General features: G+C 40.0%; 1 protein-coding gene across 1 annotated transcript in view; it reads right to left on the reverse strand.

Moving 5' to 3' along the window:
- Positions 1-777: 777 nt before the first annotated feature.
- EEIG2 (EEIG family member 2) overlaps positions 778-19293 on the reverse strand; it is a 75152-nt gene continuing 56636 nt past the window's right edge. Inside the window, exons 6-11 of the mRNA XM_068966325.1 lie at positions 11750-11853; positions 8090-8185; positions 7811-8000; positions 7588-7715; positions 6301-6370; positions 778-820 (exon numbers count right to left, since the gene is read on the reverse strand). Of these exons, the coding sequence (XP_068822426.1) occupies positions 778-820; positions 6301-6370; positions 7588-7715; positions 7811-8000; positions 8090-8185; positions 11750-11853 (631 nt within the window). The remainder of the gene's footprint in view (positions 821-6300; positions 6371-7587; positions 7716-7810; positions 8001-8089; positions 8186-11749; positions 11854-19293) is intronic.

The following is a 19293-nucleotide window of genomic DNA, read 5'->3' on the forward strand; positions in this document are numbered from 1 at the left end:
ACTTCTCTTAGTCTTTCATATAGCACTAATGGAAATTCTGCAGCTCATCTAATATTAACAAGTAATAACACATACTGCATAATAATAGCATTATACTCATTCACGTATCTCAGACTTATAACACACACTTGTTTTTCAGTTTATGACTGATTCGTTTAGAATTAAGCATTTTACATATTTAAACTGTAGTATAACACCTTCCCAAAGCACAAGCACCCACATTTTATATCAATTATTGCATCAAGAAGAGTGACTGAATTTAGTACAATACTGTAGGGAGTATAATATGGAAGATTTCCTTCCCAGGAATTATATCTATTCTTGGCAGAATTTATAGTTTAAATTATTTTCACTTCTTGTTTCGCAAACACAAAATTTAAAAGCTAGAGCCGAATCGGTTGAACATGTCTATCACAGGTTTGACACTTAAACACTAAAACTATACTCAGATGTATAGTGTTTTTTCCCATTGGATGTTTTTACAGAAAAAGCAGGCTTTTCATTATTATGTGCAGTGACCACAGAGGCCATGTTCCTATAAGCACACGTGGCACACTGCTCTGGTACTACCATTCCGATGTTCCCTCTTGGTAGGTGAGAAAGGAGAGTGGTGGGCACCTTCAGAGAAGAAATCAGTGTTGACTTTCCTCTTGATAGATGAACATGCTTCATTTTTTAATAGGTTCATTTGCTCTAAGTGCTTGAATAAAGTGCTTTAATAGCTCAACTGCCCACATCTTAAACCCACAGGGAAGCGTCAGTTCACCAGCTTGACTTCTAACGTTTGATCACAACTTGTTCATAAGCTCCAGACCCCACCCTAAAAATAGGGAAAAGACAAAACAAAACTTCAAACTTGTGAACTGCAGTGTTTGAGACTGTTCCGGTTAACCTTGTCCCCAAAGAGACAGTGCATTAGACATTTTCTGCTTGATTTGATATCCACAAGGCTTATAGGTATCACAGAGAGAAAGTACTTTTAAGTCTTACATGTTTATTAACTGCTGCACTGGGATTAGTCTGGTTCCTGATCACCTCATACTTATGTTTCCAAATTCTTAATGTGTCAACATACTGTGGCAAACATGTTTATATATAAATCTGAAATGTATTGACTCTGGTGGTTCAGGTCTTGCACTGAGTTAACAGATGACAGTTTCTAGTAGCATTAGTAGTGTGGTGGTGTCTACATATTTAACTTGGAAGTGCAAAATTTATTTTAGTCAAATACAAATGTCTTTGTAAGTGGTTCATATTGTAAATTATATCTATGTAAATGCAGATTAAAGGGGAAAATGATCTTGAGGAGGGATTTGTTTCTTTACAAGCTTGGTTTGTCAGACTGCTGGTTGTCTCCCACATCTACTCTCCCCCTTTCCATGGTTTTAGCTAGGTACAAGTTGCTTGGCTTGAGAGCACATTTCCTAAACTCTTTTGTCTGTAAGTGTAACCTTGTGACCAAGTTTCCCCCAGGGAACATGAATGGAGACATGCCAACTTCTTCCTCACTTACTTAAAGGGAAATTGCTTGCGCCTTGGACGAGTAGCAACTTTGACAACACAGGTTAAGGAGAATGGTAAAGGACAAAACAGGTACCTGCATCAATGAATCACTTCTGGGGCAAATTTGTCCCTCCAGGCTGGCCATTTTATTTTGGAGTCTCTTTATTACAGCAGCTTAGCCTTTGCCCTAATACGCCAGGTACTATCTGACCTCTATTAATGAAATATGGAGAATACTAAAAGACTTAAAATTTGCAAGCTTTGTGAATAAAAGTATTTAGAAATAAAAGGCCTCATCAACAGATTTTTTTTTTTTGCGTGTGTGCTATTTTTGATGTACCTGGTGCCTTGGCCTTATGTTACAATGGAATAAACATGCATGTTCCTTCTATTGTTTCTTGGTCTAGAATAAGGTTTGTGTGTGTGTGTGCTGAAGGAAAGCATAGCATTTATCACAAGGTACCAAGCAAGGAGTCCAGGGCAGGTAATACTTAAAACACCCAAACTAAGAATTCCCTGGTGGTCCAGTGGTTAGGGTTGGACTTCCCAGGTTGCGCAGTTGGTAAAGAACCTGCTGCCAATGCAGGAGATGCAAGTTTGACCCCTGGGTCTGGAAGATCCCCTGGAGAAGGGAATGGCTACCCACTCCAGTGTTCTTGCCTGGAGGATCCCATGGACAGAGGAGCCTGGCGGGCTACAGTCCACAGGGTCGCAAAGAGTCAGAAAGTCAGAAAGAGTCAGAGTTGTGACCACACACACTCACTCCAGTGGTTAGGACTCTGCTGATGGCATGGGTACAATTTCAGTCCCTGTTGGGGAGCTAAGATCCCACAAGCTGTGGGGTGCAGCAAAACACACACACACACACAAACAAAAAACCCACCTGAACTCCCCTAATAAAGGTTTTCTGTAGCACTGTAAACAAGTGTCTTTTTGTTGGCACTGGATTTATTTTTGGATGAGCATCTTTCTACCCTTTCCGTGGTCCCTCCTGAATAAGTAGGAGGAAAGCGAAAGTGGAGTTGCATGGACGGAGGGTATCACTGCTCAAAGTTAACACCAGGCTCCAGTCTCCTCACTGGTCAAGATAACAGGGGCTACTACCTGACATTTCACTCTGAGGATGCCAGAGATCAGTAAGACCAGAAGTAACTACCACGACTGGTCTCTGCCCTTAATGGAATTTTAAGAGGAAATTTTAAAATTATAAAAAATGGAAGTAGTAGTAACCACTAGTAATTGTGGTTACTAGTCCACTATGGGCTGAACTGGAGTTCTCAGTTGCTTGCTCAGGGACTTCTCTTCTAATGGATTCATTCTAAAGAAGAAATAGTAGCATATTCAACAGAACACTGGTGAACACTCTTTCATGTCTGCAGATAATCAGAATTTGAAGGAACCCTGGTAAGCACCACTACACAGTGGCTTTCAGATGTCCTAAAATGGTTCTGTTTCTTGAAGTGATGGAATAATAGGAACCAGAATACTGGATAGAATATATGAAACAACAGTTTTCACACACTGGACAACAGGCAGCATGGGACTGGTCCTGAGATAAGGGAAAGAAAGCAAGCAAGCCAGACAAGCTGCCGCAGCATGCTGCCTGAAGCCATTTCCTTTGGGATCCTTCAAGCCTACAGTGCCGGGAGGGAGAACCCAATACAGTGAGGTGGTCTCTTAGAGTGGAGGAATCACGCCAGAGCTCAGGGATGCCACAGGCTAGAATATGTAAGTCCAGAGTATCAGAAGAAGTGGAGAAAAATAATGGCTGGAGTGCTTCCAATTTTGAAGAAAACTGTAAACCCACAGATTCAAGAGGCTCAATGAACCCTAAGCAGAATAAATGCAAAGAAAAACACACCAAGGCACATCACAACCAAATGCTAAAAACCAGTGATAAAGAGAAAAGTGTAAAAGCAGAGATGAGAGATAAATCACAGAGGAATGAAATCAGACTACTTGACAGAAATTAAATGTCCTAAGGGCAAGCAAGGAGGTGCATGCAGGGCTCTGTAAGCAGCTCTGAGCCAGCCCGGCTGTATTCGCTAGACTTATAAAGGATTACTGCAGACAGGCCTCCCCGAGTCTCTATCACTTGTTGCTCTGTTCTCTTCAATCTCACAGGTTCCCTGTTGGAACTTCGGTTCACTTGTGCCTCTTCTGTGCCCTAGGTAAATGATCGTGGTTTTAGCCTGTGCTACTAGTTTATCTTACATAATATATCTAACACTAACACATTAGCGTCTCTGATGAATACCCACTATTTATGGACAGACCTATGTGTGCAAGTACTTGCTGGACAGTAAGTATATTAACTGCCATAGTAACTGTGAAAGACAGACCTTTAATTAGTAGGAGACGACAGAGGATGAGATGGTTGGATGGCATCCTCAACTCAATGGACATGAGTTTGAGCAACCTCCGGGAGTTGGTGATGGACAGGGAAGCCTGACGTGGGGGTCACAAAGAGTCGGACACGACTGAGCAACTGAACTGAACTGATTGAGTACTAAAGTGCTTACTGCGTGCCAGATTTTGTCCTAAGCATTACCGTGTCTTATATCATTTAAACAGTATAACTTTTATGAAGTTGGTTGTATTATCATCACTATTTTAGATGTGAGGACACTGAGGCAGAGAGAAGTGAAGTAAGTTACCAAAGACACACAGCTCATAAATGGTGGAGCTTGAGACTAAACCCAACCCAGGCAGCCCATGTGTGTTGGGCTGTGTGTGTTATTCTTCCAGGGATGCAGCTGTCTTCTTGGTAGCAAGTGAGAGATGCAATATGTCAAGATCACTACGGCTATGCTGGGCAATCATGGCTAAGCCAGGACAGTGGCACTAGTGGTGAAGAGTTCGCCTGCCAATGCAGGAAAACATAGAGATGCGGGTTCGATCCCTGGGTTGGGAAGATTTCCTGTAGTAGGAAGTGGCAACTACTCCAGTATTCTTGTGTGGAGAATCCCCATGGACAGAAGAGCCTAGCAGGCTACAGTCCATGGGGCTGCAAAGAGTCGGACACGACAGAAGTGACTGAGCATGCACAGGAACAGAACCCATATCTGACTCTGGCTCATTCTCCTTTCACCATGACACACTGTCCCTGATGTTCTCCAGCATGTAATATGAATCTACTTCAACCCCAGTGGTCCCTTTAGGCTTTCATGTACTGGGTGATAATATTCTAGCATTCTCTTTATATTTGGTTTTAAAGAATTAAAAGCATTCTTTAAATTAAAGAATTAAAAGCTAAATTCTTTCTCAGCTAGAAATTAATCTTTTCTCTGTGTAACAACACAAATAGCTAGCATATATTGAGCGCTTTCTATGTGCCAGGTACTGTGTTAAACAACTTTACATCAATGATCTAACCCTCAAAAAACCCTGTGAGTTAGGTAACTTATTTATCATCCCCATTTTACAGGTGAGGAAACTGAGGCTTACAGGGAGGTTATTAACACTGTAAAGTCAATAGTGGCCCCTGGGCAGTCTAATGAGACAGCTCATGCTTCTGAGCATTTATTATTCTGGGTCCTTTTGGTTGCAACTGTGTCTTTTGCTGTTCCTCCTAAATAATACAGTAAAGCCTTAGTGAATATAATCTAAAATACTAATAGCTAGGGCTTAGTGAGTATAATCATGCCATTTATATTTTAAAACAACTCCAAGAAGTAGACATATGACCACATTTTTCAAGAGTGAAGTTCAATTGAAGTTAAATGGTTTACTCTGAATGTGGTTGGTTAGGATGTGAACTTGTCACTTTAATTCAGAAATACATTTTTCTCTACCATACATGTATCACTGTCCTTATAAATTTTATTCTTCTGCCTGTTCCCGACTACTAGACTCTGCTTGCTCCAATCTACCTTCAAAATCATGGCCAGTTACTTTTCTAAAATGCCAATCTGCCAGTTCTCTGTTGAAGAATGACCAGTGGATCCCCAGTGTATACAAGAAGCTTAAACATTCTGTTATGGCAACAGAGGCCCTTTATAACCTGTCTTCAAGACACTTTCCAGCCTCATGTCTCAACTCCATTTCACATGCCCCACCTCCTCAGAAAAACCTGTTTACTGGCAATTCTTTACATAGGTTATATTAATCATGAGCCAGTAAGGTAAAATGATTAAGTACAATGAATGGGCTTCAGACTCTAAAGAGACATGGATGTGAGTCCTGGTTTTACCACTTATTAGCTTTAAGGCTTTCTTTGGGTAAATTACCTTAAGCTCTTTTTATCTTTTTTTCCCTCTTTTGAAAAACTAATAATGGTATTTTTTTGAGCATTGAAAGAGGTAAGACTTGAATGAAATATATATATGGTGCTCAGCACATAACTAGTAAATGCTCAGTAAGTACCACCTATAATTATTATATATTCACTACTATATAGTTATATATTATAATTATTGTGCCTGTAAGTCCTTTCTGTTTGTTCTTACCACCAGGAATATTTGTTTTCCACATACTCCCTGGTGACGCTCACTTATTTTATTCTCCCAATACTCTACCAGTTCTCTACTAATACATTCTAAAAACACACCTAAGGAAATCAACAAATAAACTTACAAAATACAAATTGTATTTTATACATACTCAGGATAAGGAAACATACTCCGGATAAGGAAAACTAAGATACACTAAGAGCTGTAATTTTTCTCATGGAACTATTAATACTTTGCTTTCTAGACTCAATCTGATACAAACTTTGTAACTTTCATCTTCCACTCATGAGCATTTAAAAGAAAAAGTCATTCTACTCTTTAGTAAGATACTCTTTGGTCTACATACCTGTTTGGAAGATGTCGACTACCGAAGGTTGTTCTACCTCCAGGACCCACAAATAACCTCAGTCCTTCTTCTGCAAGACACATTGACAATATCTGTTATACATATGGTTATTAGATTACTGTCAAATAATATTCATATTACAATAAATTAACATTTTACATTTCAGTTTTGTTAAAGAAATAAAAACTTAAAACAAGAGCTACACACATGTTTTAAAACAGGCAGTTTAAAAGAAATCCTAATAGTTACTTCTCATTAACTTTCTGTAAGCTATTTTTCTTAGGGCTGAGTAAAGAAGACAGCTGTTCCTACAAATTTCCTCAAGTGGGGTTTAATTATTTCTCTTCACAACCAGTTACATAATGAAACTAAGTCCATTGTTAACTGCTCTCTAGTCACACCAGCATGAATAATTATACTTTTCCAATCGGTGGCATGTAAATTTTCAGCTTCAGTGAAAATGCTAAGGAGGGAATGAGGGACTACCACCCAACCTCCCAAACTGCAGCAGTGACCTGAGGTACTCATGCCCCGTTACGACAAAGCAGATGAACATATCTATTATAAAGCGGACACTGATGCATAGTTAAAAAGTACGATAAAAGCTTCCTTAAAAATTGACATTTTTAAAGTTAATTCTTTCCCAAATTTAATGTCCATTAGCAAATAAACTATAAAGTTGTTGTTTAGTCACAAAGTTGTGTCTGACTCTTTGTGACACCCCCGTGGACTGTAGCCTGCCACACTCCTCTGTCCACGGGATTTCCCAGGCAAGAACGCTGGAGTGGGTTGCCGTTTTCCCCTCCAGAGGATCTTCCTGACCCAAGGAATGAACTCATATATTCTACTTGGCAGGTGGATTCTTTATCACTGAGCCACCCAGGAGGCCCAAGGTATACAGTTATCTTCAGATTTTCAATGGGTGTGAAGTTTATTTTACAGATATGCAACACTCAGTATCATGATGAACGGCCTATTCACTACTGACCACATGGATTATTCAAACCTGGATCACATATATCTATATATGCGTGTTAAGTCGCCTCAGTCATGTCTGACTCTTTGCGACCCTATGGGCCATAGGCCTGCCAGGCTCCTCTGTCCATGGGATTTTTCCAGGCGAGAATACTGGAGTGGACTGCCATGCCCTCCTCCAGGGGATCTTCCCAACCAACCCAGGAACTGAACCCACATCTCTTGCATCTCCTGCACAGGCAAGCAGGTTCTTTACCACTAGCGCCACCCGGGAAGTCCATATTTACATATACTTAATGGCTATCTACACACCTTCTGCACTGGAATCTAGGCTGAAGTCTTGACTCTGTAATATTTTCTCCACAATATCATCTGCATCCACTCTGGTATCATCAACTCGCTTCAGCTGAGATTCTACAGAATCTTGCTTCACTGGGCATCTTTGAAAATAATTAAAAAAAAAATCCTCTCTTTAGTATGTCATTAAAATGAAGTTGTTCCCCCCTCCCCATTTAAAATGAGTCCAAAATGATACCTGTTGAGTATTTCTAAAGCTGTATCTTCTTTATCTGCTGTATCAAGACTTGGTTCAGCTGTCTTTTGCTCAACTTCATCACACGGCTCTAGAATACTTTCAATTCCTGTTGATGTACTTCCCACTGAGGTATTTCTTCTGTGGCAGAGCTCAGAGAAACTAGATGACCGGGAGTGGCAGGAGCTATACCCTATCAGAGAAAATCATTCTGGTTGTTAACACTAGTATCAAATACACTGCAACCAAGCATGCCCTCCCTGCACCACTCTTAGCCTCTACCTGATACTTTCGATTGCTGGCTTGCATAGCTTGATGTTCTGGAATGTCCACAGGCACCAAGTTCATCTGGAACAGAGGCACTCTTTGCTGAGAGATCTGCAATACGTCATAACATGATGTTACTCTTACTGTCAACAAGTCAATGGTAGCTATGTATTCTAATCTATGGATTTTGTTGTTGTTTAGTCGCTAAGTCATGTCCAACTCTTTTGTGACCCTATGTGCTGTAGCCTGCTAGGCTCCTCTGTCCAAAGGATTCTCCAGGCAAGAATACTGGAGTGGGATTACCATTTCCTTCTCCACGGGATCTTCCCAACGCAGGGATCAAACCTGGGTCTCCTGCATTGCAGGTGATTCTTTGCCACTGAGCCTCCAGGGAAGCCCAATCTATGGATTTCAGAAGCTGCTAAATTCATTATCAAGAGTGAAATTCCTTTAAATCATTACAATGTAAATAACTGTGTTGCAAGAAATACTGTACAAAAAACTTAAATACCTCAGTTTACCAAAGTGCTATGGTACCTTTCATAAAATTTAATAGCATTCTATCTTAAACTATTTCAGTTTTTATATTTAGCACTTCTCTGATAAAAAGGAGTCAAATGACTCCTGGTGGTCCAGTGGCTGAGACTCCATGCTCCTAATGCTGGGGGCCCAGGTTTGATCCTTGGTCAGGGAACTAGATCCCACATGCCACAACTAAGATCTGACACAGCCAAATAAATAAATAATAAATATTTTTTAAAAAGGGAGTCAGATGGATTCTTCTAAATTCTCACAGAATTGCCAGGTTTTTGTGTGGTGTTTGAGGAAATCTTGCTTCCCAAATCTATCACAACGGGAGGCTAAAGAGTACTTTGTGACTTTTGCATTAGAGATGGCAGTGCTAGGCAGTAATTTGTACAAATGTCTGTGGTTTAAAACAACACAGCATGTGATATGCCACTGAGAATAAGGTTCTGCAGAAATTGATTATAGTATTCAGTTTCAAAGTAAATGTACAAAAAAAGCAGTGTCAAACACGCTTCTACTATTTCCCTAATAATGTGCATATTCCAGATGCCAACTGTGTATTTTCAGAACTAGGCTTCTTCTACAGAATGCAGAACTGTGGCCATTTTCATTAGAGTGAAATATTTGGAAACTAGAACTGTTTTTCACTTACAGGCAAAATAAAACCCAACTGAGTAATATAACAATTATAACAACAGCTCTATAAATGATATTGAACACAGATGGGCCAACAAATGCTGCCAAATAAGTAAGCTACTGGAGTGACCTGGACCTTCTGCAAAGGGTTTTTCATTTCTGGACAGACTGTAAGGTACAGATGCAAACCAGCATCCCTAGTCCTGCTGGACAGTGGTCCTAAGCCCCAGTACTGCAGATTCTGAATGAAAAGAGTTGGTTCATATCAAGAATTATACACTTTACTCCTAGGGCTAGCTCAGATCTTAATTCATCCATTTACTGGTTTTCAAAATATGTTCATTCAATAAATATTTATTAAGCTCTCAGCAGGTCAATGCCCAATACTGTACAAGATATAAGGGTACAAAATAAATAAAATATATGCTTCATGTGGCAAGTACCAAAATACAAGCACCAAAAAGAAGCTATCAAGAGCTCCAAAGGACAAACACATCGAACACTATGTGGTAATGGGGGAAAGACCTCTGTTGGAGATTAACTCCAGGTTTTTAACACTATATAGGAGTTTCTTGGCTAGATTAGGTGGGAAAAAGCATGCCTTGTCTGTAGAAAGGCAAATAGTTCCGCAAAGCTGGCATATACCCAATTATGATCGAAGGAAAGAGAGATGAGCAGATGCTTGATAATGAAGGACTTAGCTCTATGAGTTTAAGGAAGGAAATAATCCAATGGCTTTAAGCAAGGGTGTGACTTGACTAAATTGACATTTTGGGAAGAATTACTTTGGCAGCAGGATGAATAGAAGGTGAAGGAGTGAAGATTTTGGTAATAATTCAGCTGAGAGATGCTGAGCAGGCACAAAAGACAGTACTTCGTCATTAACTAGAAGTGTGTGCCAGGGGAACTGCAACACAAAATACAGGAGGAAGAGTTAGGAAGATGTGCTGGGCGTGTGGGATTTAAGATACCTGAGGACACCTGTTCACTGGTCACAGATTTCTACTGTGTCCCTGGCCATTATGCTGTTCACCCAAAGATAAATTAAGACTTGATCATGAGGAACTTAGAGGCTTGCTGAGAAAAAAGTTAAACAGATGGGGTTCAGTCTAATGTGACATGAAGTGGATGTTTCCAAAAAGCATTTGGAAACATGTGCCTGGAGTCAGGATGAAGTTTTGGAGGCAACACAAATTTGTAAATCAAACACACTAACTCATATTTACATGATAGTTAAATTGAAGGTACAGATGACATTGCCCAGGGTGGGGTGAATGGAGAGAACCAAATCCTGGTAAGCATCAATATTTTAAGAGGAAGGAGGAAGAAGATAAAGGAGCCTCTGAGAAGTTAGAGAAGAGAAGCGGGAGCCAAGGGAAGAGAAAGTTTCCAGAAAGAATAAATGGCCAATTTATTCAAATGACAACGGAAAAAATGTCCACAAGATTCGAGAGTCATATCCTTGGAGACATCATCAAGAGAGGGCAGAATGCAGAAGTCAGAATCTTATGTGTTTGGGAATAACTGGGCAGTACATTATTCCTAGAAATTTGGCTATGAAAAGTGTGAGAGAAAGAGGGTGGGCATGGAGGGAGGAGAAGAATATGAACCCAAGGAGGAACAGGTGATAGAGAGTGATATAGGGCTGATGACTGTTTGGTTTCCAATATGAGAAAGAATTCAGAATGTTTAAATACTGAAGAGAAGGAGCTAACAGGAGAGTTAAAAGTCACAAAAAATTCACTGATCTCAAATCAGGCAATATCATAATCCTCATTACGTATTAGAAACCTTATCTTTGCAATCTAAGGAGTGCTGAAAACATTAATTGTATCACTACACCTTTCTTCTTCTTCCTTCAAATAATTACCCTGGTCACATGGGATGGGATAAAAAAGGAAGCTCGTGAGTGCTTTTTCCCCAGCCAACTTGACATTCCCCTTACCTGCTTTACACTTGGGGGGCAGCCTCTGACTATGAGTTTGTCTGGAGAAGTGATCCCAGCAGCAGCATCACCTGGGAACTTAGCCATGCCGTTTTCAGGCTCCAATCTGGATTTACTTAATCGAAAACCCTGGCTGCAGTGTCAGCAATCTATGGTTTAACAAGCCCACTAGGTGATTCTGATGTGCACCAATATTTGGGAACCACTGACAGAGGGCACGTGATTCATGGAAGAGAAGCACCACCTGAAGGGTGACTGGCAGAAGCCACTGGAAATGTGGACACTCCCGTAGTGTCCTATGGGATCTGTGGGCATCAGAGGCACACGATGGTGGGGCCGGGAGCGTGACTGCAATACAGCATTTAATTCATCAAAGCATGACATACCCTTTGGACAAAATGAAGCACTGGCTTAAAGAAAAATTGCATGATTAAAACTCTAATACTTGTTGGCTCATTTCAAGCCACATATACTCACAGAATTACAAACCTGGGAGGGGCTTTGGGAATCTTTTAGGGTAGTACCATTACTCACAACTAGAAAACGAGTAAGCGACACATCCATACCTGCTATCCCAAGATGAATTTTGAGAGTCTCTCCACCTTTTCTATCTTCTTCCAGAGATTCAGATTCACCAGCAATTGGTATACACATTGATGTAGAAGGAGGCCTGCAAACAAACATTCCCAAGGATCAGAACTTGACAGACGGTGAATGTGAAAGTTTGAAATGTCGTTAAGGGATGGATTATGTAGTCAGTGCACAGCCTCCGTAAAGGTGCCTGGTAATGTCGCCTCTTTGAGGATGAAAGTGACAAAAATCAACAAAATAATGTACAAGCATTCCTCAAAACCTGATTAAAATTCATGAGGGGAAAAAAGTTTTTTACACAACAAAAGAAGTGAGACCAGAAAGGACACTGCCTCCACAGAGAAAAGAGGGGAGGTGTATTCCCAGGAGTGTGGTGCAGGGGCTCCAGCTGTCAGCCCGATTCTCAGGCCAGGCAGGGATGTGTCTGTGCCGTGGAGGTGGCGGCACAAGCCCCTCTGTAGCTGAGGCTGCAGGGGATTCCTCATGCCTCCGCCGCTAAGATCTCTTGTTGGCTCCATCTACTTAAATTATCTATGGTTTTATCTTCCATCTGCTTCTGTGTACAGAGGCCACCTGCTTGAGGGAGAATCAATAAAGAGCCTAGTTGTTTAGAATTGATTTTGGGGGCTGGATTCTTTGGGAGTAGGTGATGAATATAGTTTCATTCGTTCACTCAAGGCTCCCGTCTCCATATAGAAGCTGTGAAGCAGGGAGGGGCGAGATTGACTTCTAAGAACAATTTTTTTTTTTAAAAGAAAACATTCTTAATCTTTTGAGGTTGATATCTAGAGGAAAATCACATCTCTTTAGAGACTATCCTTTGGTGACCTGAAATAGGAAGGTGGGTGAAGGGGGATCGTGAAGCTGGCCCATTAAGTGGCAACTTAACTAGCTTACTGTGTGAGTTCACAGGAATTCTCATGCTATTTAGGTCCTTGGGGACACAGACACTTAACATTTGCATTCAGTTCACTTCAGTTGCTTAGTTGTGTCCAACTCTTTGCAACCCCATGGACTGCAGCACGCTGGGCTTCCCTGTCCATCACCAGCTCCAGAGATTGCTCAAACTCATGTCCATCGAGTCAGTGATGCCATCCAACCATCTCATCCTCTGTTATCCCCTTCTCCTCCTGCCTTCAATCTTTCCCAGCATCAGCATCTTTTCAAATGAGCCAGTTCTTCACATCAGGTAGCCAAAGTATTGGAGCTTCAGCTTCAGCATCAGTCCTTCCAGTGAATATTCAGGACTGATTTCCTTTAGGATGGACTGGTTGGATCTCCTTGCAGTCCAAGGGACTCTCAAGAATCTTCTCCAACACCACAGTTCAAAAGCATCAATTCTTCAGCGCTCAGCCTTCTTTCTAGTCCAACTCTCACATCCATACATGAATACTGGAAAAACCATAGCTTTGACTAGACAGATTTTTGTTGGCAAAGTCATGTCTCTGCTTTTTAATATGCTGTCTAGGTTGATCATAGCTTTTCTTCCAAGGAACAAGTGTCCTTTAATTTCATGGCTGCAGTCACCATCTGCAGTGATTTTGAACCCCCAAAAATAAGGTCTCTCACTGTTTTGTTTCCCCATCTATTTGCCATAAAGTGATGGGACTGGATGCCATGATCTTAAGTTTTCTGAATGTTGAGTTTTAAGCCAACTTTTTCACTCTCCTCTTTCAGTTTTATCAAGAAGCTCTTTAGTTCTTCTTTACTTTCTGCCATAAGGGTGGTGTCATCTGCATATCTGAGGTTATTGATATATTTCCCAGTAATCTTAATTCCAGCTTGTGATTCATCCAGCCCAGCATTTTGCATGATGTACTCTGCATAGAAGTTAAATAAGCAGGGTGACAGTAAACAGCCTTGACATACTCCTTTCCTGATTTGGAACCAGTCTGTTGTTCTGTGTCCAGTTCTAACTCTTGCTTCTTGACCTGCATACAGATTTCTCAGGAGGCAGGTAAGGTGGTCTGGTATTCCCATCTCTTTAAGAATTTTCCAGTTTGTTGTGATCCACAGAGTCAAAGGCTTTGGCATAGTCAATAAAGCAGAAGTAGATGTTTTTCTGGAATTCTCTTGCTTTTTTGATGATCCAACGGTTGTTGGTAATTTGATCGCTAGTTCCTCTGCCTCTTCTAAATCCAGCTTGAACATCTGGAATTTCATGGTTCACGTACTGTTGAACCCTAGCTTGGAGAATTTTGAGCATTATTTTGCTAGCGTGTGAGATGAGTGCAATTGTGTGGTAGTTTAAACATTCTTTGGCATTCCCTTTCTTTGGGATTAGAATGAAAACTGACCTTTTCCAGTCCTGTGGTCACTGCCGAGTTTTCCAAATTTGCTGACATATTGAGTGTGGCACTTTCACAGCGTCATCTTTTAGGATTCGAAATAGCTCAACTAGAATTCCATCACCTCCACTAGCTTTGTTTGTAGTGATGCTTCCTGAGGCCCACTTGACTTGCATTCCAGGATATCTGGCTCTAGTCCATTGATCACACCATTGCGGTTATCTGGGTCATGAAGATCTTTTTTGCATAGTTTTTCTGTGTATTCTTGCCACCTCTTCTTAATATCTTCTGCTTCTTTTAGGTCCATACCATTTCTGTCCTTTATTGTGCCTATCTTTGCATGAAAGATTTGCATTAAACCTAATTAACTGATAGATTATTCCTATTCCAGGGTCTCCTAAATTCCACAACTGCATATTCTATTAGGATATCTAACTATTTATCCTGCAATTTTTTGTCCAATTAAACTCATATTCTTTCCCCAAATCTGTTTTCTTCTTATATTCCCTTTCTTTGTGAATGCCACCACAATCCAAAAGTCACCAAACTAGAATCTTAGGTTTTGCCTCTGTCTCCACAAAAAAAACTATTAGAACTAATAAATTAATTCAAGAAGGTAGCAGGAAACAAGATTAATATACAGAACTCACTGTTTTACACTAACAATGAAATATAAAACACTGAAAAAAATCCCACTTAAAATTGGATAAAAAATAAAGAAACAAACTAGAAATAACTGAGGAAGTGAAAGAACTATTCACTGAAAACTAAAACATTAATAAAGGAAACTGAAGATGATTCAAAGAAATGGATAGATATACCATGCTCTTGGATTGGAAGCATATTGTTAAAATGGCCATACTACCCAAAGCAATCTACAGATTTAAAACAATCTGTATCAAATTACCCATAATATTTCCCATAGAACTAGAACAAATATTAATAATCTTTAAATTTATATGGACCCACAAAGAGTCAAAATTGCCAAAGCAATCCTGAGGAAAAAGAACAAGGTGGAGGTGTAACACTTCCAGACTTTAAATCATACTACAAAGCTACATTAATCAAAACAGTGTGGTACTGGCACAAAAACAGATGTATAAGTTAATGAAAGAGAACAAAGAGCCCAGAAATAAACCCACACACTTACAGTCAATTAACCTATGACAAAGGAGGCAGGAATATAGGATGGAGAAAAGACAGACCCTTCAACAGGTGGTCTTGGGAATGCTGGGGAGCTATGTGTTAGTCAATGAAATTAGAACACTCCCTCACATCACATACAAAGATAAACTCAAAATGTTTTAAAGACCTAAATGTAAGAAATGTTGTCATAAAACTCCTAGAAGAGAACATAGGTAAAACATTCTCTGACATAATAAGCACCCCAATGTTCATAGCAGCACTATTTATTTACATTAGCCAAGACATGGAAACAACACAAGTACCCATCAACAGATGACTGGCTAAAGAAGATATGGTACATAAACACAATGGAATATCACTCAACCAAAAAAAATGAAATATTGCCACTTGTAGCAACATGGATGAACTTGGAGAATATAACACTCAGTGAAGACAGACACAGAAAGACAAACATTATGATATCACTTTTATGTGGAATCTAAAAAAAAATGAATCTATATACAAAACAGATTCAGAGACACAGAAAACAAATTTATGGTTATCAAAGGGGAAGGGGGGGGATAAATTAGGAGTATGAGATTAACAGATACATACGATTACATACACAAAATAGGTAAGCAAGAAGAATTTATTGTATGGCAAGAGAATAATATTCAGTATCATAATAATCTGTGGGAAAAACTATATAATATGTAAAATAAATACAAAGAATGGAGTGTATAGCTATAGTCACTAATCACTGATGGTAAAGCGTCTGCCTACAATGTGGGAGACCCAGGTTCGATCCCTGTGTTGGGAAGTTCCCCTGGAGAAGGAAATGGCAACCCACTCCAGTAATCATGACCGGAAAATCCCATGGACAGAGGAGCCTGGTAGGCTACAGTCCAAGGGGTCGCAAAGAGCTGGACACGACTGAGCGACTTCACTTCACTTCACGCCTGCCTATCTAAATTCTTATCTTTTTAAAGCCAGATCCCTTGTTTTGCCTTTCATAGGTGGCCAGCTTGCAGTATCTCCACCCCTCTATCTCTTAGACTTGCTTTCCAACCCTTCAAAACTCTCAGCCTGCAGCCTCTTCCCCTTCTCCCTCTCCATCAGTCTCCCTCTGGCTCTGCTCCTTCCTGTCCAGCCTGACTGCACAACCATACTATTTTGAGCTATTCCTTCAACTTGGCACCACTTGTTCTGCAGTCTCAAAAAATCTGAAGACCCCCAACCCTTGATAATTTCAGCCATCTGTACCAACTGCTTTAATACTGGGGCAACTAGGCATTATGGAGAAAATTCATCAACCAGAGGGACTGACATTAAGGCAAATTTAGAATCTGAAATCTCAGTCTTCCTAGACAACTCAGTTCTGTTAAATCCGTAATCACTGAGTGCTGATCATGTGCCACATTTTTATTCTAAATTACCCCTTTTGGGTTTTTGTATCTCTCATCAAAAATTGTTTAATGTAGTTCAATTTAAGAATGAAAGGAATGGGATTATTTTGTGTGCTTAGTTGCTCAGTTGTGTCTGAATTTCAAGTAAGAGTGGGTTTCCCTGGTGGCTCAGTGGTAAATAATCCATCTGCCAATGCAGGAGATGCAGGTTTGATCCCTGGATTGAGAAGATCCTGGAAAATTCCATAGACAGAGGAGCCTGGTAGGCTACAGTCCAAGTGATTGCAAAAGAGCCAGACACGACTCAACAACCAACCAACAACAACAATGTTAAAAGTATGTGAAAAATGATCTCCTAAAATGACACTACTACCTGCTTGGTATTTCATAAATATTCTCTCCAAGCCCTGTAACAATGCTATAAACTTATACAAGCTGTTTTCTCTTCCTGAAATGTCTCTACCTATCTCCCCTGCTTCATGGTTTTCCTATTCATCCTTTAAAACTTAGCTCAGTGTCATCCCCTCAGTGAAGACTTTCCTGGCTTTCAAAGAAGGAAGAGTTAAGGACTCTATCCTCTAGGCCTCCATAGTATCCTATGTTGTGTATCTGTCACCCATATAAATAGTGAATCCTTCAGAGCAAGGTGTTAGTCTTAACTGAGTTTGGTAAAGGTTAGCACATGGTAGGCAATCAATACACATGTACTGAATCAGTGAATCCTGGGGCCATGGACAACTTAGTTCCTTAATCTCTGACATGTCCTGCCATTACAGAGTTAATAATATCACATCATAGAGTTCTTTCAAGAAATAAATTGGGAGACTAGGCTATGGTTTTTCCTGTGGTCATGTATGGATGTGAGAGTTGGACTGTGAAGAAGGCTGAGCGCTGAAGAATTGATGCTTTTGAACTGTGGTGTTGGAGAAGACTCTTGAGAGTCCCTTGGACTGCAAGGAGATCCAACCAGTCTATTCCGAAGGAGATCAGCCCTGGGATTTCTTTGGAAGGAATGATGCTAACGCTGAAACTCCAGTACTTTGGCCACCTCATGAGAAGAGTTGACTCACTGGAAAAAACTCTGATGCTGGGAGGGATTGGGGGCAGGAGGAGAAGGGGACGACCCAGGACGAGATGGCTGGATGGCATCACGGACTCAATGGACATGAGTCTGAGTGAACTCCGGGAGATGGTGATGAATAGGGAGGCCTGGCGTGCTGCGATTCATGGGGTCACAAAGAGTCAGACACGCCTGAGCAACTGAACTGAACTGAACTGAATATTCATTAAATCATTTTGAGAGATGGAAAACTGCCTTCCTTCTAGAATATGAACGCTCTAAAGCCCTAAGCTATTCAAGAGGGTTACATCATCCCTAGATCTGCTTTGCCATCAAATCATTAAATGCCAATACAGTACATCTTTTCTCTCTCCAAGTATCTTTTTCATCAGCATTAGTGGTTGGCTTTCTTTTCAGAGTCAGCTTCATTCTTTTATGAAAGCTGGTGGATATTTGATGAGTTGTAGAGAACTATAAAATAGAGTTTAGGGCAAGTGGTTAGAGGTTGATTTACCAGCTGTCTTCTTCACACATACTGGCTTTAGTATAAAATTTGTTTCTGAAAAACTGTTTGATCTAAGTCACAGATCTTCTGCTCATAAAATATAAAAACTAGAATTTAACTCAGAGTGCTAAGGATATGTATACTTATTTCTCTAGTAGGTTTTTGAAAACTTATAAAAAAATCAAAGACAGACAAAAGCAGATAGAATAGCACGATGACCCTTTTCCAAAGTTATTTATATCTTTGTCCTGCAGACAAATAGTCAAGTTTCTCAACTGCTCTGTGCCTTAGGGTCCTCGTTGGTAAAAACTGAACTTGGATTATACTTATACTTTTAAAACTGGCTTCATGAAGCTCTCTTAGCAACTTCAAGGGTAGTAAGGTACTACATCTTTTTCCCCCCAACAGGAAAATGGTATATAGGGGACTCATAGTATATTTGTGCCAAGGATTTCTGTGGATAGGTATTCTGGGAAAAAAAGTCACCAGACAATTTCCAACACTTGTTTCAGCTCTGAAGTACTGTCACTTTACATATTTGATATATACTGAAATAAAACCTGGTAAAAATAATTCACTTTTTTCATCAGGAGTTCAAACATTTTTCAATTCAATCCATACTCAATATAAGAAGTACATGGATGTGTTACAGTGGCTCCTTTTTTACAGACAGTTGCACAATTTCAGATACTCAAAGGGAAAACATATATTAGGGGTCTGAGTCTTCTGAGAAATACTTTTATGTATCTTAGGATTAGGTAAAGTTTGTTTATTCTAGTAAGTCATGATCTTTCTCTATAAACTCTAAATTACCAGAATTACGTTTGTGGAGATAATACAGAATATAAGATGATCTATTTTGGACCTCTTCAGTACTTGAGTTTCACAAAGTGAAATGGCAGAGAAAGGGCCAGAAAGGGAACAGCTGTTAAAAAGCTCCTAAGAAAGAATAATGAATGTATTTTCTTCTACTAAATTTTGCTGCTCTTTTTCTCATTTCACTCTAAACTGATTATATTGGGAAAACATAATGTTACCTAAGAAACCAAAAATTGTTTAGTCCCCAAAGAGCAGTAAATAGGGAAAGAAGCCAGGAAATTATCATATGGGAGAAAACAGCATAGGAAGGCTAAAT

Source organism: Capricornis sumatraensis, chromosome 2 (assembly GCF_032405125.1).
Source record: "Capricornis sumatraensis isolate serow.1 chromosome 2, serow.2, whole genome shotgun sequence".
Lineage (NCBI taxonomy): Eukaryota > Metazoa > Chordata > Mammalia > Artiodactyla > Bovidae > Capricornis > Capricornis sumatraensis.